The sequence below is a fragment of the Vanellus vanellus genome, assembly GCF_965231255.1.
Source record: "Vanellus vanellus genome assembly, chromosome: 4".
Lineage (NCBI taxonomy): Eukaryota > Metazoa > Chordata > Aves > Charadriiformes > Charadriidae > Vanellus > Vanellus vanellus.
The window spans coordinates 79,159,145-79,182,860 of NC_138909.1; the positions used below are offsets into that span (position 1 = coordinate 79,159,145).

A 23,716-nucleotide genomic window follows, 5' to 3' on the forward strand; every position below is an offset into this window, starting at 1 on the left:
TCTGCAGGAGGCCTGTTCTCAATCCTTCTTTGTATCACATTTACACTGCCTCTGTATTAGAAATAGTTGAAAACCTTTTGGCCAGGACTGTGTATGCCTGAGCAATGTTATGCGTAATCTTTTATCAAGAGAGACCTTGATTAACCACTAGTAAAATTTTACCGATTGCTATGGTAAGCTTGCACACTTCTAAATACCTATTTACTTGGAAAACTTTGTACATGCAGAATTTGGCTTTTTTCTTAGGACTGTGCCGTGACTTGAAAACTTCTCCGGAACTGTTGGAACAGAAGGCTGTTCCAATTGGCTGTACCAATTAAGGTACTAAATCTGCGTACCTTAAACTACAGCCGGTCTTTAACTGCAAGCAGTTTTTCTAACAGCACAACTGTACTGAATTTAAAAGAAAGTAATGAGTGTCACCTAGGGATTTTTGATGATATTTAATTCTTTAGATGTGCATTAAGACCATATTTACATATTTTTACATAAATTAAAAAAAAACACTGAAGACAGTTTTCTTTCCTTGTATAAAATAAGGGAAAGATTTGAAGGTTGTCTGAAATCGGAGTATTTGAATAAAACAGCCCTGAGTAATATCAGGGAAGTTATTAGAATGGTTTAATTAAATGTCTACTTAATCATTCATAGAAGCAATTCATAAGCACTAATCTCCGAACTAACATTTAACATAGGCATTCTGTTAGGACATACCAGTTTACAATACATATTTTCAACACAGACTTCAAAGTAACGTAAATATTCCTTACGAAACTAGTGCTGTCAAAACCATTCATCAGTTGTCAGTACAGCCTCGTTATCAAGTACCGCAATCCAGTTGTGTTATTTATTGCTTACAAATGCTTCAAACTACAGGAAATCTTTGGTAAAAACAAAATCGATAAAATTTTCACGATAGCTTTACATGTAGTATTGCACGACAAGGCTTTTTCAATACACAAGAGAAAAGGAATGCTCAAATCCTCAGTGAGGAGATTAGAACTGTACAACATTCATTAGTTTACCACTATAAGCAAAATTTCTTTTCATAAATGTTTAAAATATTTTCTGGTTTCTTTCAGCTTATATGAACATTTATTTTTCAATCTATATTTGAAACAGAAGAGTAGTCAAATAGAACAATTTAAATAAAAATTGGCAACTATACAGCATTGTTTTCTCTACCCTACTACAGCATCAGATCTTTTCAAGTCTGTTTACTTCACAAAAAACTCAAGAGGAAAGAAAAACGCTAAAAATAATCATAGTCCTCAGCCCTCTATGGAAAAGAGGAAATAAGTTTCATGTCTATTATTGGACATAGACATTTCTCTAGTGGTCCAATTGTGCAGATTCAAACCTAAGTGGCATTAAGCTGCTCTAAATGAGCTCTTAGCTCAGGACACAGTTCAGTTAGCAGCAGTTCCAGCAAAACCTGAAAAACAGAAAAGAGTTGAGACGAGTGAGCACAGGTACCAAATGAGCACTTCTTTTTCCTTTCTGCCATGTTTAGAGCATCGCAGACATCAGAAGCACGTAGGCTCATTCTACTCATCATTCATCCAGCTACTTCTCTGGCACCCTACAGTTGGCACACACTCTACAGATAACATGGGAAATGTCTTCAGGCTGAAGGAAGGCAAGTGCCACGGGCAGCTGCTTTCAGATGGGGATTTACCCCCCTGCACAAGCAGGTGCCGTCCTGTCAAAGCCACGGTAGCCACATAAGCAAGCAGCAGGGCATGCACCTCCTGGGCAGGCTGCGTCTGCTCCTGCGCTGAGGCTGCGTTACGTGACCAGCTGCTGAAGGAAACGAGCCAGAAGAGACTGACTGAGAGCGAGGATCCAGCTGCATGCTCCGACCAGTCCCAAACAACAGGAGATCAGTGGGACTTTTGGAGGGCTGCCATGTCCTAACTGCGAGCCCGTCCTGGAGCTCTCCTTCCCTAGGATTCTCCAAGGTATGTTTATTTTTCTCAGCTATACGAAGAAGTTAGTCTGCACCTTATGCAGCAAGTTGGATGTGGTAGAGGATCTCTTTTAGACAAAAGGAATACTGCTTTTAAAATTAAACAGCTTTTTGCTATTCAAAATAGTTAAAGGATAGAACCAAGTACATTTTTTCTGACTTATTTTAATAACCAGAAAGGTTACTTGCACACTGAACAACAGTCCAACATAAATCTCTGCAAAAACACACCCCCTCGGCTTTGAGATTGAGTGAGCAGAGCTCAGCAATCAACAGGACAATAAAGTTAAAAGCTACTTTTCCGATTACTCACATAGAGTAGATGCTTGTTAGCCTTTCTTTCTTGCAACGCATTGAACACTTTCACTACACCATGACGGGCATTTTGCTGTCCAACAAGACTCTGCAAAGTATCTGTAACAAACGTTATTTCAGCTTATATTGTTTCATTCATGCCAGGCAAAACCTCCAGGTGACACTACTACCCAAAAATACATATAGAGGGGAAACAAAGCCACTACACCTGGTGGCCCTTGGTTACTAGATACGCAGCCCCCATTCACCAACCTTTTAAAAACACACAGGGAACTTGGGTCACAGGTTAAGATACCCTTATTCTCAAGTTACCCAAGTTAAATAATAGCGTATGAGTCTCAGTGACAACATTTTAAGTGCTTTAACATGATACATAGAATGCCTTTTCGGTAGTTCACCTCGCAGAGTCAAGTCTAACACATTCTTAAACCATTCACTTAAATGCACCTTCATCTACAAAGACAGAATTTCCACAACAGTTAAAACAGATTTAGCACTTTAATTGCCTCTCAGAATTTTCACAGAAAATACTTCTCACAGGTAATCAGATAAGAGAATTCCAAGTCAATTATTTACATTTTGGATTAAATTAGAGAATAGTGATCCAATGTTTCATCATTAACTTCCAATGCATTCAGCTATGTCCTGACACATCTCTCCTAACTCAGAAACAAGCAAAACCACAAGCCAACTACGGAAGGCTGTTCTAGTTAAGTAGGTGAGTATATAACATATAAAGCAGACAGTAAATGGAAGGTTGTTTACATATCAAATAATTATTTTGCATGCATACTTGCCGCTATTTTTGCGGTAAAAGTTGATTAAACAATCTAATGCAAGGGGGTATATGAGGTATCTCAGCGAAGCCATAAAATCGCTCATTAAAGTACCTTCTACCCAGATGGAAGGGAGACAAAAAGCATTAAAGCTATGTTTAAGTGCATTTCCAAGGGCTAAATCTTTCTTCCCAGGTAGGTGCCTTTGGGTTTATGTGATCTCTGAAGAGTCAGCATTATGTACCTGGACTCCCTGTCCTGTGAGTGGTGGGGGATGGAGCATCTCAGAAGGGTGCCCCAGAAACGTGCATGCCGAAGAGGAACCTGCCTGGGCCTGGGAGGTAATGGCAGGGAAAGTCAAGTCCTGGAAACCCCACTCGATCTAGGATGCTTCTGTCCAGGCTGCAGGTCCCTCTAACATTCCATGCTCTGAGACCTTTTACCAGAAATAGACAGCAACACACAACACTGACAGCATGGGTAGAGCTCCCTCTTCCATTTTGAAATATAAGGGGAAGAAACAATTGGGGTGGTGCCACTCTCCCTATTTAGCAGGGTTCTTCCAACCTGCAGGTAGCAGAACCAGCTGGTATTTGCTTAGAGAACCAGCAGAGAGAGTCTTAACTTAGATTCTTTGATGAATATTACATGTAGACAGACGTAGAGTGATACTGGATTTTGCATCCAGCAATAATACCCGAATCCACGCCCTTTTATTTATGCAAATAACCGTAATTTACAAGTCTACAGGAAAAATCTAGAATGCAGCAAAGAATAGTTGATTAACAGTTTCCTTATTAGCTATTAAATCCATGATTAAGCAGAATGAAAGTGATCTCACCTGGAATGTTTTCAAGTAGTTTTTGCTGTGCTCTCTGTTTTGTCTCCTGCTTTTGTTCATCGCTCTTGGCTCTCGGTGGTGGTGCTAACTTTCCATTTGGCCAAAAAGCATCTCGAAACACACCAATGTAGTAAACAAGCATTGGTTCACTGAACATCCAGTGTACAGTGTCACGGATTTGCCTGTAAAGAAGTGTAGGAAGGAGCACATCAGAGCTGGTGTTTCATGTTATATGCAGATTTATTCTTTTTACTCCTGAAAGCAGTGGAAGTGATGCTTGTTTCCATGTAATTATCCCAATTTATCTGAGCTGATTCCACCAGCATCACGGCAAGTAATATTCAACTCTGGCTGCTCTAGGAGCTACATCACTCCAGATACCTGACTGAAATGTGGAGAAGGCTACATTTCAACGTAATCCACAAACATATATTACAAATTACAGGTGCTACACTGAAATATGCATACATTTCAAGCATGGACAGTACAAGGACTCCACTGGGTTAAAGACATAAAAACCAGCTAACCAATTCTAGCAAACTTCAAACTAGTTGCACGCACAGATGTGCCGGGTGGGATAAAACCAGATGAAGTTTTAAAAAAAGCGCAGTAAGTTCCCTCACAGATACCAACAGCACATCAGTGAAGGGATTACAGATGGAGACAGCAGCCTCCTCCTGAGGCTGCAGGCACTCACTGGAGCCTCCAGCACAACGAGTCTGAGTAGACAGCAGGCTCCAGGCAGCACTGCCCGACTGTGCCACAGTACGGCCAAAACTCTCAAAATCAATAAATGTAAAAATTCAACCATGTAAAAAGCCCTATAGCATCACCACACGTATGCTGTGCTTGCACACACTCTCTCTCTCTGTCCTCTCTCAGGTGTATCCCATGCTAGTTATCAGCACTGTGTGAACAAATGAACCGGTCGATTTAAAACTCGGGGAACTCAGGGAATGGATACTGTCAGACACCATCAGTTCACTGGGAGTCAACTGCATAACTTTCCATCACTTCTTGTCCAATTTACCACTATATAACAAACGTGAGAGGTTTTAAAAGCAATGCTGACATGTGGAAATTTAGTCACTGACTGGTCAAAGAACAGCCTGTTCTGCTGGTAGAATACTTTTCCAAAATTTTTCTGACCAATGATACAGCTTTCCACATGAAAGGTGTGTACAGAGACGCACGCTTACTTCATAGCCTCATCCAGGCCTCACTTGGCGGACATGTCCTCAAATGATACAGAAAAATACCTTTATGAAAACACATCACTGTTACATGTGTACAGTCTTCATGTTATAGACTAATGGTTCTCACCACGTATAAACATTACTTCAGTCACTTTAGAGAAATATGTATTTGACTTGATCAAGGGAGGGGATTCTGCCCCTCTACCCCACTCTGGTGAGACCCCCACCTGGAGTACTGCATCCAGCTCTGAGGTCCCCTGCATAAGAAGGCCATGGACCTGCTGGAGTGGGTCCAGAGGAGGCCACAAAGATGATCCGAGGGCTGGAGCACCTCTTCCATGAAGACAGGCTGAGAGAGTTGGGGTTATTCAGCCTGGAGAAGAGAAGGCTCCAGGGAAACCTTATTGCAGCCTTCCAGTACCTAAACGGGGTCTACAGAAAGCTGGGGAGGGACTTTTTAGCAGGACCTGTTGCGATAGGACAAGGGTTAATGGTTTCAAACTGGAAGAGGGGAGATTTAGATGAGATATTAGGAAGAAATTTTTCACTCTGAGGGTGATGAGGCACTGGCCCAGGTTGCCCCGAGAAGCTGTGGCTGCCCCATCCCTGGAGGTGTTCAAGGCCAGGCTGGATGGGGCTTGGAGCAACCTGGGCTGGTGGGAGGTGTCCCTGCCCAGGGCAGGGGGCTTGGAACTAGGTGATCTTTAAAGTTCCTTCCAATCTTAACAGTTCCATGATTGATTCTATGATTTGAAAGAAATTACTGAAAACAGAAACCCAGTTTCAGATCCATCAAAAATCTTCATGAGACTGAAAGATAAAGCACAAACTAATAAAAGCCATTCAGAGCCAGGCTGTTCAGAAGAACAAGCCGGCAAGTCAGTTTTGTTATTTTTATATATATGTGTATATATATATATAAAAACCCATGAAATATTGTGGTTTTCCAAAAGCAAAGCCCCATGTATGGGGAAAAAATAAGGAAAAAGATAATTCACATATCTGCATCTTCTCTAATCAACATAATGTATTTGTAAATTGATTTGTGGAAAACAATTGCAGATTATCGTATACAACAGAATGTCCAGATTATTTTTTTAACAATTCTGCTCTCAGTCCTTTTTTCATAGAACAATGACGCAGGTTCAGCTAAAGTAACAGCTACTTACTTGTTGATAGTTCTTCCAAAAGTGACTTGTACTAGTGCAATTAATGTTTTTCTGACCCACTTGAACACTAGAGCAATTAAAAATGACAAAAAAAACAAAGATCAAGAGTTTAATAACATTAGGGAACCCATTATCATGTCCAAAATCTTCCCCCTGCCCCCTCCTCCCAAAAAAAAACACCCCACCCCAGCACTACAGTAAACATATCTGTTATAATCCTTTATAAGATTTCACTAATTGTACATTGGTCTAATTTTTCTTGACTGCTTTCCCTATACTGTTTGCTATATGGTTTTTAATTCTTGCAGATTATATAAACATACCTGTAATATGCATTCATAGTTTATACTACAAACTTTTACATTTAAGAATATTTCAAGTTTATTGAGCCATACAACTACCCAAACCCCTTTTTCTACTAGAAAAAAAGAAAACCCCTCAAAATTCACACCCTTTTCATATCTACTAATATAATAGTGTAGACAGAGTAGCATCATTAAAATTCTGAAAACATTTTCACTCAAATAAACCAAGCAGTTAGCTTTTCATTACACATAAAGGAAACAAATGTGAGTGCTTCCTGGTAATTACTGGTTAATCTTTCTTTCATGCTGTTCTCCGCCAGCAGAAGAAAGTCTATATTTGGAAGATACATCTGCCATTTTTGGAAGGTGCTGCATTTTGTAATAGTTACCCTGTAAATAATTTTAGAGAGCATCAAGTGTGGCTGCACATTCAAATAGAAATAAAAGTAGTTTTCTTTATTACCGTCATTTATTTACGTAAAGGAGGGGAAAAAAATCTGGTACTGAAAGATGCCACAATTCTAGCATCTTTTCCACTCTACAAATTGTAGAACTAAAATACATACATAATACGCTTAAAATGCACATTAAAATTATGTTACTTTGTCAGTGACATGTTCTGTAATAAAGCCATATTTCCTTCCTTCGTACATTCTAACATGCAGCCTATTTACAGAAAATACATTTTTGTACTTTTCCGTTTTTTCCAGAATTTAAATGAAAAACTTAAGAATATTGAAGGGAAATGCTCTCCCTTACTGCCATGTTATACTGAAATTTCATTTTTGAATGAAAGCACCAAAGTTATGAACTAATGAAGAACAGCTCTGTTCCAAACAAACTGGCTATATAGATTGCAAGAACATTTCCACTTATTGAAACAGCAGAAAAATCGGAATTACGAAGTGCCCCAAATTTCTTGGCCAACAGATTCCATCAACGAATAGGCAGGTTTACAGCTTACTTCCTCGCAGCTCAAAAATCTCTCCAATCAGCATGAAACATGGTTCAGCAAGAGAGTCCCTTTTCCCATCCACCTCCTCTCCGTAGTCCGATAGGTCACTATCCTCTTCCGTTTCTTCCTAGGAAGAGAGACACAACGTGGGTATGCACTGCAGTTCCCCATCCTTCTTCCAGGATGGATTTAGTTACTGCCATGTCCTGGGGAAGGAGCACAGCCAGCTCTCTTAAGAAAGGGCTGCTGGCAGGATCTGGCAAACAGCAACCTCACCAGGGATTCTGAAAAGGGACTGTACTTCCCACCGGACAAGAGTGATGAGAACACACTGCTCTGCTGGAGTCATCGCCACTGCCAGATCTTCTGTCTGCAGCCTTGCCCCAGTAAGCACCTCACTGCTGGGTGGATCTGCCCTGCCAACACCAGCTGGATAAGGGAAAGCGGGGGATGTGGGAGCCATGTACTGCTCGGAAGCAGGTGGGAACTGTAAGAGGGGTTTGTGATTGCAAAGCCTCCTCTGACACAACACCCGTGAAGGGCATGCAGGATGGGGAGTCAGCCAGCTGGAGCTGATTGCAACGCAAGCAGCTAGGAAGAAAGGGGGAGAATCTGGTTATTGCGGATGGAGAAGCAGACAGCTGGCTCCCCTGGAGAGCAGACGGTGCCTTGCCCAGTTGAAGCCACTCAGCAGGATCAGGCACCAGCACGTTGTCCTTGCAGTAAGCTGGGAACCAAACCTGGCAGTGGAAGAGGAACTGCAGACAAGCACCATTAATGAGTACCAGTCCCAGGCAGAACAATACTATGGCGATACTTAGTGATCTGAGCCTGAGGATACCCAAGCTCAGGGTACCAAAGGGAGTAGAGTTATTCAGAATAGACTCACAGAAGAATGGATTGAACCACCGCAGTTTTGGCAGTACCATTTATTCAAGAATGAGAAATAGCCTGCTGTCTGCTCTTCAATGTCAGGAAGATCTGCTTCAGCATCAGGACTACACCACGTACCACTACTCATGGCAGCCAGCACATCCCTTTGCTTTCCTGGATTTTCCCCTCCCTGCTTGTGCTTAGAGCAAAGCTGCAGTGAGGCAGACCTGACCCCCACTGAGGCTGGTGCAATGCCCCAGTCTCTGGTTCAGGAATGGTCAGAATGGCATGCAGACAAATTTTCTTTCTTCAGCTCTGGTTTTCAAAGAAATCCATCATCTCTTCCCTCACCTTCCTTTCTTCCTTATTATTCCATCATCTAATACTGCTTTTTTCCCCCCTCTCTCATCATCTAGTCTGGAAAACCCGATTCATAGCTCTATTTCTCTTGCATTGTTTTGGTGTCTGTCTTGGCCTTATTCTCATGGTCACAATCTTTCAGTCATCCCTTGCCTGTCATTTGAACGCTGCTATACAGAGAATATCCTACAGCGTCTCAGCTGTACATCAGTTTGTCTTATTCCTTCCTCACACTCTCCAAATCCCATCTAAAGCCCATCATTGACTTCAGGTACATTTCCAGTCCCTGAGAATCTTCTCCAGGCATGGCGCTGCACTGCAGTCTATAAATAAATAACTCCACAAGTGTATCATATTCCAACACTTATTTCACCTATACCCTTCACTTCCTGTGTCATTTGGCATTTTCTCTAGCACTGTTTGAGATGCTGTTTCTCTTCTCTTAACCAGAAAACCAAACAAAAAACCCCACAGCACTGAATTAATTGCACTGTAAACATTCACGTAGACTCTTCTGTTTACAGACTTTTGTGGCTTGATGAGTCCCCAGCTTTTTAAGCTTTCTGCTAATGGTAGGCTAAGCTCTGACCGAGGGCAGGGAACAAAAAGCCAAACCATACTGACAAGAAATGCCACACAAGGAAACCACAAATCTTTACCCATCTTACCACACAAGCACACAAATTCACTGATGATGAGCAGCGTTTTCTCCAAGGACACAGCCTAGAGCAAACTCCGGTCCTGTTCACTATCTCCCTCGGGTTAATAGGCTTCTTGGCCCTTCATTAGTTTAATTATTAAAAAAATTATGTTTTATTTAATTTTTCATAGTATACATCATTCCGTATTTTCATTAAGCACTTGGGCAACAGAACAGAAAATAAGCTTACTGAATTTGCAGGTGAGCTTACTGAATTTGTAGTTGAGCCCACAGGGTTTCATAAAGACAGATGCAAAGCAGCAATAGCTCACTGTGTAAACGCAGGAAACGAAACAACTGATATTAGTAAGACTACAGAAAAAGATCCCAGGGCTGTACTGCTGTGGAAGAGGCAAGTGTAATACCATGATGTTTAAGCACGAACATTGTATGATGTACATACAGATACAGATATAAAAATTATTTTCATACATAGGAATAGGAAAACCTAGTGGAAGCAGCGTGTTTCAATCTTTAGTCATCACATTTCCAAGAAAAATACGGATAACAGGGTAAGTCCAGAGCAAAACCATAAGAAGTAAATAAAACATAATCTAACAAAAACTAGGAGAAACAGGGGCTGCTGAGTCTAAGAAAGAAAAGAATAAAATACAAAAGGAAAGTAGTAACTCCCGATAAACGAGACAATCCTAACCCAAACTGTTTGGTGTTTGCTGCAGACGGGACAAGAGATAGCTGGCTAAAGAAGGGAGATTTAGGTTAGACAGTAAGAAAAGGTTTCTAACCATGAAGAGAGCTGAGAACTGGGATATGCTGCCTTGCTCAGGTAGAGAACATCAGTTATCAGGTTTAAAAACATGCGCAAAAAATTTTGCCGGTACGGTTGAGTCAGCTTGGAGCAGCAGGGTAGACCAAATGACCTCTAAGAGGCCCCTGCTCTATTTTCTGCCATGCAGTGAATCCCCTATCATTTAGAAAATGCAATGAGAAATGTAAATTCTTACACCACAGTGTATTTTCCATCCAACACTTCATAAATCTAAAAGCCCTTCCTCTAGATGATATCAACTGCATTTTTTCCCTCTGTTTTGGTTTTGGTCTTGAGAGCTAAGAAATATGTTCTAAAGCTTGCCCTGTCCAAGGAGCTGTATATATATGAGATCTGAAATTGCTGCAATATCTAATCCTGAAAACAGCACTCAAGAGGTAATATTGTTGCTCTAACACATATTTGAAAAATGTGAGACGACGTAAAAGGCAGAGAGAGCTGTACAAGAGCATTCTCTTCTACAAAGTCCAAAATACAAACTAAACCAGGAATTCTTAGTTACAAAGAGAACACAATTCTAGCAGCTTTGTAATGTGTGGTTTAACACAACTAACTTCATTAATGACCTTGTACCAAATGATTTAACCATAGTTTAACTGCTTTAGTAAATAATCAACAGCGCTATCTCTGGGCAAGACTGAGCTGATCTAAAGCTCACACTGAAAGACAAGGACGTCAAACAAAAATTAGCGTTGATCCCAGACCACCTCACAATTCCCCTCCCTCCACTTAATTTTATCATTATTTTTAAACAAGGACAAACATGTACCATACTGATTCAGAGGGTGTAACAGTTTCCCATACTCCCTCCATTTGTATTCTGTTGTCTCATCTTATGTTTAACCTTAGGGAAGGAGGGGAGAGGAGAGGGAAGGTGGATGGTCTTTGTCTGCATTTGCACAGTGCCTGGCATAATACAATCTAGCCAAAATTAAGCTCCTCGTCCCACAAGTAACAAGTAAGAAATAGCATTAAATTTAAACTAAGAAGTTATGGTCCAACTCCTCTGTTGCCACATCCTCTGGGCATTTTTTTCTCTGCTTCCTTCCTCATCTTTCAGTACCAGTTGCTTCATTTCTGCTTCATTTTTTTGTTTTCTCTCCTCTCTCACGCACTCTCATTACAACTCCCTTTCCTTCTCCCATATTTTCTAACTACCTCCTCCTACACAGGTAATACAATATACGTGCAGTCTGGCTTTTTTCTTGAGGATGTTTTTCAATTAAATAGAGAAATACAAATAGCTTCATGCTTCTATGCTTTTATGCTCCTTCTACCTAACAGTCACTTTAGTGAATGCACTTTTGTTTTTAGAACTGCAGTACTTCTATCGAAGTGTAAAATTAGGTTCTCAAACTTTCTTTATATTTATTACTCCAAAGTGAGACACATGCATTCACCATCTAGGTGCAAATAAAGTGCAATTTTTAAAAATGAAAATATATAGGATTTTCTTATTCCTCAGAGATGCAAAGCCACCTTTTTGCCTATTAACAGGCTAGAACTGAACAAGTTCCCCAAACTCCATTTATCCTGCAGAAGACCCATCCACTGCAGAGAACTACAGCATGTAGGAAAATACTTATTTCATACAACATATAATTAAAAAGAAGAATAGAAACAGCTCCTTGGAAGATGCATATCTGCAACATGAACCACACAGAACAGAGCACCATGGAATTGTAGCCAATTTTAGCCAATGAGCTATTTTAGTCAGTAATCTGTTCTTCACTGCATTTTGAAAGACAATGTTTTTTCATGGCTTAGCATCAAATTCCCCAACTGGCTGGCCTACATGGGCTCCTGCCTGTATTTGCAAATTCCCTCAGGGAGCCTGTACCATTTGCCAAAATTCTTTGTCAAAACTAGCTTGGCTTCAGATATTGTCCAGAAATTATTAAGGACACACAGCTATTCCCTGCCAAGAGAAGCTTCCTAAGAGAGAATTATTTTTACCCGTCAAAAACCCTCTGAAATATGCATGTCAATAGCACAAAAAGTGGGAAATTCTGCTATAAAAAATAAGCAAGCCCATATGGAGTGCAATGCATTTATTTGTGAGAGGTTACACATTTGCCTATATATATTTATCAAAGGGCAGGACACTTATTTTATTAACAAACACCTTTTAAATTCTTAGACAGCTCTTATTTCTGACTCTTTGTTCACCTAGAGTAAATTAAAAATGACCTTTGGAAATGCCTTCCAATATTACCTGCCATTCAAATGCATTATATTGCTTACTTTGGATAAGTAATTAAATTTGGAAGATTACTTTTCTACCACTTACCTCCTGATGAGAAAACAAATCACCAGGAAGTCGTTCCAGAAATGAGGAGAGTGAAAAAGATGACTTCTTTCCTTGCACATCAATAACTTTGAGGTGCTCTGGGGAAGGGCTCAAGAAGGCGTAAAGTGCTTCACTCTGGCAGAGTCTTTCATCAGAGAGCAATTTCTATGAAAGAAAAATAATGACAGAAACAACACATCAATTAAGTATTTCTTGTTAAGGAACAAGAAGTGTCAGGCCATCCAGTAAAGCTGATAAAGACATGGCTCAGAGGTACAGTGAGAAAAAAATCCACATCTCACAAAGATACTTCAAAGATACTTTAAGAGGCTTGTTGTAAAGTATCAGAAGTAGTAAGACAAAGTTTTTAATCTTACAACTTTCTTTTTAAAAGTTCTCATTTGTAAGAAATTTGTTGTGAAGTGCTGTAGTTAAAAGTGGCAATTACAGATTCACTATTTACAGTTTATTAATCACGGAATCACGGAGTTTTCAGAGTTGGAAGGGACCTCTAGAGATCACAGTATCACAGTATGCTAGGGATTGGAAGGGACCTCAAAAGATCATCTAGTCCAATCCCCCTGTCGGAGCAGGAACACCTAGATGACGTTGCACAGGAAGGCGTCCAGGCGAGTTTTGAATGTCTCCAGAGAAGGAGACTCCACAACCTCCCTGGGCAGCCTGTTCCAGTGCTCTGTCACCCTCACTGAGAAGAAGTTTCTTCTCAAATTTAAGTGGAACCTCTTGTGTTCCAGCTTGAACCCATTAGCCCTTGTCCTATCACTGGTCGCTACTGAGAAGAGCCTGGCTCCATCCTCATGACATTCCCCCTTTATATATTTATAAACGCTAATAAGATCACCCCTCAGTCTCCTCTTCTCCAACTAAAGAGACCCAGCTCCCTCAGTCTTTCCTCATAAGGGAGATGCTCCACTCCCTTAATCATCTTAGTTGCCCTACGCTGGACTCTCTCCAGCAGCTCTCTGTCCTTCTTGAACTGAGGGGCCCAGAACTGGACACAATATTCCAGATGCGGTCTCACCAGGGCAGAGTAGAGGGGAAGGAGGACCTCTCTCGATCTGCTAACCACCCCCCTTCTAATACAGCCCAGGATGCCATTGGCCTTCTTGGCCACAAGGGCACAGTGCTGGCTCATGGTCATCCTGCTGTCCACCAGGACCCCCAGGTCCCTTTCCTCTACACTGCTCTCTAACAGGTAGCTCCCCATCCTATACTGGAACCTGGGGTTGTTTCTGCCCAGATGTAGGACCCTACACTTTCCCTTGTTGTATTTCATTAAGTTATTCCCTGCCCAAATCTCCAGCCTGTCCAAGTCTCTCTGGATGGCAGCACAGCCCTCTGGCGTGTCAGCCACTCCTCCTAGCTTAGTGTCATCAGCAAACTTGCTGATAGTACACTCGATTCCCTCATCTAAATCATTAATGAATATATTGAATAATATGGGCCCTAGTACCAACCCTTGAGGCACTCCGCTGGTTACCGGCCTCCAACTGGACTCTGCCCCATTGACTACGACTCTCTGGCTTCTCTCCTTCAGCCAGTTCGCAGTCCACCTAATTATCCGGTCATCCAGTCCACACTTCCTCAGTTTAGCCATGAGGATGCTGTGGGAGACCGTGTCAAATGCTTTACTGAAGTCAAGGTAGACCACATCCACCGCTCTGCCATCATCCATCCATCTCGTTATTTCCTCATAAAAGGCTATGAGGTTGGTCAAGCATGACTTCCCCTTGGAAAAGCCATGCTGACTGCCCCTAATAACCCTCTTATCCTTGATATGCCTTGAGAGGGCACCAAGGATAAGCTGCTCCATCAGTTTCCCAGGGATGGAGGTGAGGCTGACCGGTCTATAGTTACCCGGGTCCTCCTTCTTGCCCTTTTTGAAGACTGGAGTGACATTTGCTTTCCTCCAGTCCTCAGGCACCTCGCCCGTTTCCCAAGACTTGGTAAAGATGGTGGAGAGTGGTCCAGCAATGACTTCAGACAGCTCCTTCAGCACCCGCGGGTGCATCCCATCTGGACCCATGGATTTATGGATGTCCAGGTTGCTTAACTGGTCTCTGACCCAGTCCTCATCAACTAAGGCAAACCCATCCATTGACTTGACTTCATCTTCATCTGGGGTCTCAGCAGAACAGGACTCCTCAGGACAGCCCCCAACAGAGTAGACAGAGACAAAGAAGGCATTCAATAGTTCTGCCTTCTCTGTATCTTCTGTCACCAGGGCACCCACCCCATTCAGTAGTGGGCCTACATTGCCTCTGGTGTTAGTTTTATCTGCCATGTATTTGAGAAAGCTCTTCCTGTTGTCCTTGACCCCTCTTGCCAGGTTTAACTCTAAGGAGGCCTTAGCTTTCCTAGTTGCCTCTCTACATCCCCTGACAGCAGCCCTGTACTCCTCCCAAGCGGTCAGCCCCTCCTTCCATGATCTATAAACTCTCTTCTTCCACTTGAGCTTGCCAAGCAGTTCCCTGTTTAGCCACACAGGTCTCCTGGCTCCCTTCCTTGACTTCCTACGTGTCGGGATGCTCTGATCTTGAGCTTGGTAGAAGCAGTCCCTGAATGCTGACCAGCTATCCTGGGCACCTTTACCTTCAAACAGCTTTGTCCACGGGATTTCCCCTAGTAATTGTTTGAAAAGGCCAAAGTTTGCCCTGCTGAAGTCCAGGGTTGCAATTCTGCTTGCTATTCTGCTTCCACCAGCCGAGATCATGAACTCCACCATCTCATGGTCGCTGCAGCCAAGGCAGCCTTCAACCTTTACTCCTTGCACCAGACCCTCCTTGTTAGTGAGGACGAGATCCAGCAGTGCACCTCTCCTAGTCGGCTTCTCCACCATTTGCATCAGAAAGTTGTCATCAATGCATTGGAGGAACCTCCTAGACTGAGGCTGGCTGGCTGTGTAGTCCTTCCAGCAAACATCCGGAAAGTTAAAATCCCCCACGACAACCAGGGCCTGTGACTGTGAGGCCACTCTCAGCTGCCCATAGAAGGCTTCATCAACTTCCTCCCCCTGATCTGGTGGCCTGTAATAGACACCCACAACAGTGTCACCCCTGCCAGCCTGTCCCTTAATCCTCACCCACAGACTCTCAACTTGCTCCTCAACTGCACGTGGACAGTACTCGGTACATTGTAGTTGCTTTCTCACGTAAAGGGCAACTCCACCACCTCGCCTGGCTGGCCTGTCTTTCCTGAAAAGGACATAGCCACCCATGACCACATTCCAGTCATGTGAGCTGTCCCACCATGTCTCTGTAATTGCCACCAGATCATAATCTCCTGACCGAACAAGAGTTCCCCTGCCAAAGCAGGATTGCCCAGAGCACATCACTCAGGACTGCATCCAGGCGGGTCTTGAAACTCTCCAGAGAAGGGGACTCCACCACCTCCCTGGGCAGCCTGTGCCAGTGCTCTGTCACCTGAACCGTAAAGAAGTGTTTCCGTGTGTTTGAATGGAACTTCCTGTGTTCTAACTTGTGCCCATTACCCCTCGTCCTGTCACTGGGAACCACTGAAAAGAGCCTGGCTCCATCCTCCTTCAACCCACCCTTTAGATACTTGTACGCCATAATAAGGTCTCCCCTCAGCCTTCTCTTCTCCAGGCTAAAGAGTCCCAGCTCTCGCAGCCTTTCCTCATAAGGCAGATGCTCCAATCCCTCAATCATCTTAGTTGCCCTTTGCTGAACTCGCTCCAGCCGTTCCCTGTCCCTCTTGAACTGGGGAGCCCAAAACTGGACACAGCATTCCAGTTGTGGCCTCACCAGTGCAGAGCAGAGGGGGAGAATGACCTCCTTCAACCTACTGGCCACACTCTTCCCTATGCAGCCCAGGATTCCATTGGCCTTTTTGACAACAAGGGCACATTGCTGGGCCATGGATAATTTACTGTCTACTAGAACCCCCAGATCCTTCTCCTCAGAGCTACTTCCCAGCAGGTCCGCCCCTAACCTATACTGGTGCTTTACGTTCTTCCTCCCCAGGTGCAGGACCTTGCACTTGCTTTTGTTGAACCTCATTAGGTTCTTCTCAATCGAAGTTTAGATTAACTTACCACTAGAAAAATGGTTACTATCAGCCAAACTCATCTCAACTTCAGACATTTTAGACACCTTTGGCATTTATAGCATCAAACCTTACATCTGACCCATTCGTTCTAGGCTTTCTCTTTAGTCAATAGAGAGACAACCTCCACTCCAGAGGCAAGTTTCAATGTGTCTGTTTAGAGTTCTGGTGTTTTTGGTTTTGTTTTCTTACCTGCAGAAAGTTATTAAGCTGGTTCTTGGATTTCTCCATGAATTTCTGGTCAATGGATTTGAAGGGCAGCTTGCTGAGGGAAGGCAACTGAACTTTCTTTAATGATGGAAAACACTATGTAGGAGAGAGGAGAGTTCACTTAACATACATGTGCAGAAAAACACAGGTGGTCCAGAACAGACATGAAAAGACTCCTTTGTACTCTTATCTCCCTTCCACACCCCTCTCACCACCTTGAAAAACACCTTCCCTTACCCATTATGGGCTCACACATCTAAACCCTTCCCCTTCCCACCACCATCATTATCTATGCCTTCCCAGACAGAAAGGATAAAGCACTGTAAAAGGAAACCTTCTCTGTGCGAAAAAGCCATCTTTTCTAATACATCCCTGGAAGCCAGAGACAAAATCTAATTTTCAAAGCAAACTCTTGCATGATAGTGCAAAGCATGTACCATTTTGATATTGGGTTAGTTCAGCAAAACATTATTATTAAGAAAAAATAAAAAAATTATAAACAAGTTTTGTAAGCATCTGGCAGAGGCCAGGCATACACAGATAGAAAACCACCTCTAAAAGGCTAAAAGCCAAAAGGCTGGAATAAAAACTGGTAATATTAAATTTTTATCTGCTTTTCCCCTCTCCAACTGTCATTCTGATGAATTCTAGCAATTTGCATCTTCTCCCTCCCATAACCAAGATTCATACCTCACTGAGTTTCCGGTGTAGGTTCTGAAACTCACTGAGCTTCCTGGGAACAGTCCAGTTCTTAGTTTCAGCTCCACCAACTTCTTGTAAACTCACCATGACAGAGTAACAGGGCACTTGTTCTCCATTCTCTTCTAAAACCTTGTAGGGAAGAAACCAACAGGTAGGGTATACTACTTTGAGAGCAAACACCGGAACGTTTGGGCTGCCAAATGACTGGCTTGCAAAGTCAGTTGTCATCACTGTCTCATGCTCCTCCTGCAGTTTGAAGGCTACACACGGAACAATACCCTTAATGGACTAAACTTTAACCAAAATGCTACGTCAGCCCTGAATCAGTCCTCCAGCTAGTCACTATTACACTTTACATAAAGCTTTGCAATGCTGCCCACCAGCAATCAAATCTTCCTGACATGTCTTCTTCAAACAGCTGCATGTATTATTTCCGTTTCTGACTGCTTACCACTACTACATGTCTCCAGCCTGCGTTTTCCCAACTGTTTTCCCATTATTCCCACCCTTTTTCCCCGCTGCTGGTGCCAAAGCTCACCCACATGCCAGCACAGCAGCTCTGCAGCAGGGCTCTACCAGCAGCTGGTGCTGTCTCAGAGAGACTTCTCTGCTCGCCTGAGCTATTCTGCACGCACAGTGTCAACACACGTTATCAACACCGTGTTTATTTCCGAGGGGTTCACAACTTTACAAAAATACTAATGAATCGAGCTGTACAACAGACAAAGGAAGGAGGAGCGATTAACCACATTGTGGAAATGGGATAACTACAGCAAAGAAGTTGAATGATTTTTCTTGAGACAACAGCAGCAGTGTGACTGCATTATTTCTTAATTTGATGAGCCACCCAGAATTTCACCTTATGCCTTAACAGTAACAGATTTTTGTTTACTTATTTTAAAGGGACAGCTAAATAGATTATGAAAGGCAAATGAAGGAAACGCATGAAATACACAGCTTTTTTGCCAAGTCAAACTCTCAAATGCTTAATATACATGCAAATAACAGAAAGGTAGTTATAAAATACCACTTTCACACAATCTTTTCGAGGAAAGTAACAATTCTTAAGCTTTTGGGGCTTTTTTAAAAAAGAATATTTAACTAATCCAATTAGGATAAGAATAAACTTTGAAATTCATATAATTCTGACCCATTTTCTGAGAAGCCTGTAGAAGTCTGACAACACTTAATGCGAGTGACAGATAAACTGATGAGTGGCTGCATCACCATTGTAAAAGACACACAGCTAAAATGTATCTTCATATTTTATGGCTGTTCAGAGCTGTACATGGAGAATGTTCCCTGCGATGCACTCCTCCTAAAGCTGCACATGGACCACTGGGAAACCTGATCTGAGGCCCAGGTTTAACATCTCCGTAAAAAAAAAAAAAAAAAAAAAAAAAATGCTGCAGCAGCACCCGGACAGAATACAAAGCACCAGCCTGAACATCTGAAAATGTGCCTGGTTCCCAGCACAGCTATTTGGGGAACTGCCTTTCTCCTGCCAGACTACTGCAGAAAGAGATGCTTGAATCGCTTCCAAAAATGAAGGTCAGAGAAACCTGGCACGGAGGGACAGGGATCTCCTGGGCCAGTCCCTGCCCTGCCTACCCCTGAGCTAGACTGGATTTGTGTTTGCAGGTGACTCACAAACACCTCCCGGCAGCCGCTTTTGAAAACTGGGAGATCAGTGCTGAAAATGCCGATTTGAGTCACTGGGGTATCCTTCTCCATTACACATTCATCCCCAGGGCAGGGATTTGTATGTGTGTAGGGTCATCTGAACTGTAATTGTGAGGAGAGAGCCATCCCTCTGGAAAGGCATTCTCAAAATGGAAGGACTACTTCTGCTTTCAAGTTAGGATCCATGTGCAAAATCATTAAATTCTAATTACTAGACGGAGACACATTACAACTTCTTTCAAATACTCTCATAGAAATATCTGAAAGTCTTCAGAATCTTCTTAAGAAAGCAAAATTTTTGACCAACTTAAGTACTTGTGCATTTGTTTTTCCAAATTAATGAGTCAATTGAAAAACACACAAAAAACCAGGATGTTGGTGGGAACCAGGAGATGTAGTCCGTTGCTCTAACAGGCACCATCTCATACAGCTGCTATCATGAATGAATTCAAAGGTGTGAACCAATTATTTTTTTTAGCCCCGTTACACCAGAAGTCTGCTTTAGACCCTCACCCTGGTCACTGGAAGTTTCCTTTCAATTTCCAAACTCATTCCCCATTTGTTCCAACAACTCTTCACCCCTCTCTTATGTTTCCCCATATTGATGTTTTTTTATAGACAGCCTTGTTCCTCTGAGTCTCCCTTTTGCTAAGGTGAGCAAACAAAAGTGCTTTTACAATCATTCCTCATGGGAGAAGTTCTTCATTCAATCCATCCAATTCCACCCTTCTCAAGAGCAATGGCTCAGCACGTGCAGAGCGACTGTAATACTTCGTCTCAAACGGAAACGCCTCTCCTGATGTATCTGAGCACCACATTTGCCTTTTTCACACCCGCAGTCCCCTCAAGATGAACCGAACAGCTCACAAGCCACCAGCATACCTACTGCTTCCAGCCAAAAGGTGCTCCAACGGGTCGGAGCCGAAGCCCAGAGTTCCTGCTGAATGCCAAACCTCACACTGCTGTGAGATTTCACCCCACTTTTATTACTCCCATCCTAAAAATCATCCAGTTCTCTCCAAGAACCACCCTAGTGCTCTTCCAGCTCCGATTCTTCACAGCATAAACTTAACATTTGTGCTCTGCTTTGGTTTTCCGAGTCCAATGGTCCTGCGATAGTCTCAGCTCTGATCATGTCACAGCACTGGCAAGGACTCTCAGAATTAGCCCCTCGGATGGCATTTCCACGGGTCTCCTCCTCAGCCCCTTTCTTCAGTTTACACACAAGTCTTTCAGATTATTCACTGCTATTTACCTAGCAAGGACAGAATGAGCCCTCAAGTACCCAAAGCGGCTTCAGGCTATTGGGTTTTTTTGTTTGTTTGTTTGTTTGTTTTCATTTGTTTGTTTTTTTCCCCCATCAGCAGCAATTCCATAGCCTCAAGACAACGTAAAGATTAGTTATTTCAGAATTTCTGTCCACTAGCATGCCATAGATTCCTAGTCCACAAAGTGTAAAGATTTCTACCTCCTCCCTATGAGGCATGAAGTCCCAAAGCAGATAGGGAGAGATAACCAGCGAGGATGTTGACACACCTACATCCATTAATAAAATCTACAAGGCACATGCCAGAGATGAGCACCTCTTACCAGGGTGTGTGGTGTGGTAACAGCAAGAACATTCAATGATATATTGCAAAAACAAACGAGGAACAAATATTATTAAATACTTTCCTGGAGAAGCTATAACTATTAGCCACAGTAGGTAAAATGTAAACTTAACATTAGCAAAAACTGTAATAATAGTTCAGTAAAGTAACTAGCTGCCAAGGAAAGCCGTTGTACCACCTGTTAGAAGCACTGAGGCTGGTCCAGATATCTGTCAGGAATGATTAAACATTAACAAAAAATTAGCCCAGTCATTAAGCTGGTGAAGAACTGTATGACTCACCAGAAAATGCCGTCAAGAGCAGTGCTCTGAAACAGCCCACCCGAGCTGCACAGCAGTGAAATAGAGGCTAACCAGAACGCTGCTAAAAAAAAAGTCCCTTCGAAGTTCCTTTTAGATATAGGAAGACCATGCAGAAGGCCTATCGGGCACACCGTTATTTTCCTCAATTCACAGGAAGCTAATTTGTTAACTTCCACTGAGCATAAACATCCTACATTCCAAGATACTGAAATGAGTAAGACAAGCTATTTTTTCACCTTATGGAAATCTACAAACTCCGTTCCTTATGAAAGTAATAGATTTTTAAAAAGATGTTATGCTCTGAAACAGTCTATTCACTTCAGATAGAGGCAGCAGATGAAACAATACAAGGCCAAAACCATTAAAACCAGCAGAGCAGGTTAGGTTACATAGCTGTAAGTTTTATACCTGCTCGTATAGGGGGGGATGGGGAAGTGACTCACAGAATTAGACGTCTAAGTTGTTCTCATGAGTCCCCTCATTCCACATGTTACGACTGTCTTTTTTTCAACCTCTACCAACAGCCAAAACACCTAGTCTCCAAAGACTGTTTTATCAAAAATATCAGTTACTAAAAGACACCTGTAGGTTACATCATATACATTGATATTTTTGTATATTTCACACACACAGTCAGTGGACTTATATGACTCAAACCTATAAGACTGAAAGATTCAAGCTAAGAGAGTACAAGCAACAGTTTGGACACAGTTTTTTCCCCCCTCAGTCTCATGTAATTCAAGTTTTTTTAGGCATTATCTATCAAATGGTTTAGTAAATCAGTTTGAAAGGTCAATGACAGGCTATTACACTTTCAGCTCAAATTTTATAGCAAAATTTACTAAGCTTTTGCTGCAAAAAACATAGGGCCACCAAGTTTTTCTCTCTCTAAAATTACAGAGCTACATGCTAGGATAAGCAACAGCGTATTTTGCAGATAGAAAGACAATGTCACCTACTCATACCCCCTAAAATCATCAACTGCAAACAGATCATTCCCAAGCAATTAATTAACATGGATAACTACAACATTAATGTTTTCTCCAGCCTACCCTTTGAAGCGTAGAGCTGCAAAGAGCACAGCTAATGCAAGCCTACATTTAATTACCTGATCCAGTACTACTTATAGTTAAGGCAGCAAGTAATTAGAAGCCTCTCCCAGCCTCCCTCTGATTTAGCTGAACCACCTTCTCCTCTGCTAACGAGGGAGACGCCGGGCAGTTCTGTGTGGTGCCCCTTACCAGAAAGCTGCCGTTCTGCAGTTTTGCTGCAAATGGTATTGCTGTTCTTTTAAAAAACAGACTTCAAAAGCTACAGAAAACTCTTTAAGACAACTTAAGAGTTTCACTGTTCTCAACTGTGTCACCTGCAGACAGCATTAAAAGAAAAACAAACTCAGACATTTACACATTGAGAATTTGTTTGGTTTTTTGGCATCTTAAGTTTTTAACCTGTTGGATTTATTTCTCCCTTTACAGACAATGAGTTTAACTGTTGACAGACCTGCCAGTAGTTTGCAAGAGCTCCAGACACAACCAAATAACAACACATAATTTTTTCTTGCAAGAAAATTTTTCTTATACAAGGAACACCTTAATAGCACAGGAAGGCAAGACAGCAGAGATCCAATTAATCTTTAATTCTCTGAAATGATACTGTCAAGAAGAGTGCTTATCTATGGTGTGAGCCTACAGTTACTATATAACAAGCATTTCCTGGGTTCCTTTCATGGCAAGAGTTAATAGAAAGCCGTGAGATGGTAATACTTTTTGTTTCAGTTACAATTTTTTTTTCACATTCATGCTAAATTGTCTGCCTACGCCCAAACAGAAGAGCAGAACAAGACAAAAAAAAAAGAAAAAAAGAAAAATTTAACTTCTTCAATTTACTCACAGATTTAAAGCAGTTTCCTTCTGGGTATTCTAGTCCCTTGAAACTGTACTGCCATTAAATATAATACTACAAAGCACAAAAAGTGTAAGTACTGCATCTTTGAGACACAGCGGAGACACAACTGCACCCAAGTGTGAGAGCATGGTAATATAACTAGAGACAGTTCTCATGAAAACAATGCCCCTAAGATAGCAAATTGCTTTACCCAGCACCAAAACCAGCTCACATACACACTAGTACTTTTATACCTCCATTACAACAGCGTCTGAGGACTAGAAATTTTGTATATGCATCATAGTAGCCACTGGGGAAACAGAGAAGGACTTCAGAAGAGGTTAGGGTGTTGTGTCCCTCCCCAGGTAAATACGAAGTATACACAGTGTACACAAAGGTATAAGGAAACTATATACAGGTTTTTATTCTACTCTTCATGCAAGTTTGAATTGACACAGAAGAGAAAAAGCCATAAAAAACCCCCATACCTCGCCTGAGACAATGAAGGCTTTCCACATGCCAAGATTCTCACACCACCAGTCCGTCCTTGCAATGTGCAGCTGAAGGTCATTATGCTCTCTCTCCATCAGAGTAATTTCATCCTTCAGCTTAGAAACAATCTGCAGAGGAAAGTTTGTTGATTACAATTGGTAAGAAAATGCTTGTGCAACATGCCCAGTTGTGTCTTTAGGGTCAC

General features: G+C 42.1%; 1 protein-coding gene across 1 annotated transcript in view; it reads right to left on the reverse strand.

Moving 5' to 3' along the window:
- Positions 1-451: 451 nt before the first annotated feature.
- Positions 452-23,716, reverse strand: part of SNX25 (sorting nexin 25) — a 93,292-nt gene continuing 70,027 nt past the window's right edge. Inside the window, exons 11-19 of the mRNA XM_082483112.1 lie at positions 23,508-23,639; positions 17,526-17,666; positions 16,818-16,931; positions 12,540-12,704; positions 7,536-7,653; positions 6,267-6,333; positions 3,902-4,083; positions 2,283-2,383; positions 452-1,435 (exon numbers count right to left, since the gene is read on the reverse strand). Of these exons, the coding sequence (XP_082339238.1) occupies positions 1,361-1,435; positions 2,283-2,383; positions 3,902-4,083; positions 6,267-6,333; positions 7,536-7,653; positions 12,540-12,704; positions 16,818-16,931; positions 17,526-17,666; positions 23,508-23,639 (1,095 nt within the window). The 3' untranslated portion in view covers positions 452-1,360. The remainder of the gene's footprint in view (positions 1,436-2,282; positions 2,384-3,901; positions 4,084-6,266; positions 6,334-7,535; positions 7,654-12,539; positions 12,705-16,817; positions 16,932-17,525; positions 17,667-23,507; positions 23,640-23,716) is intronic.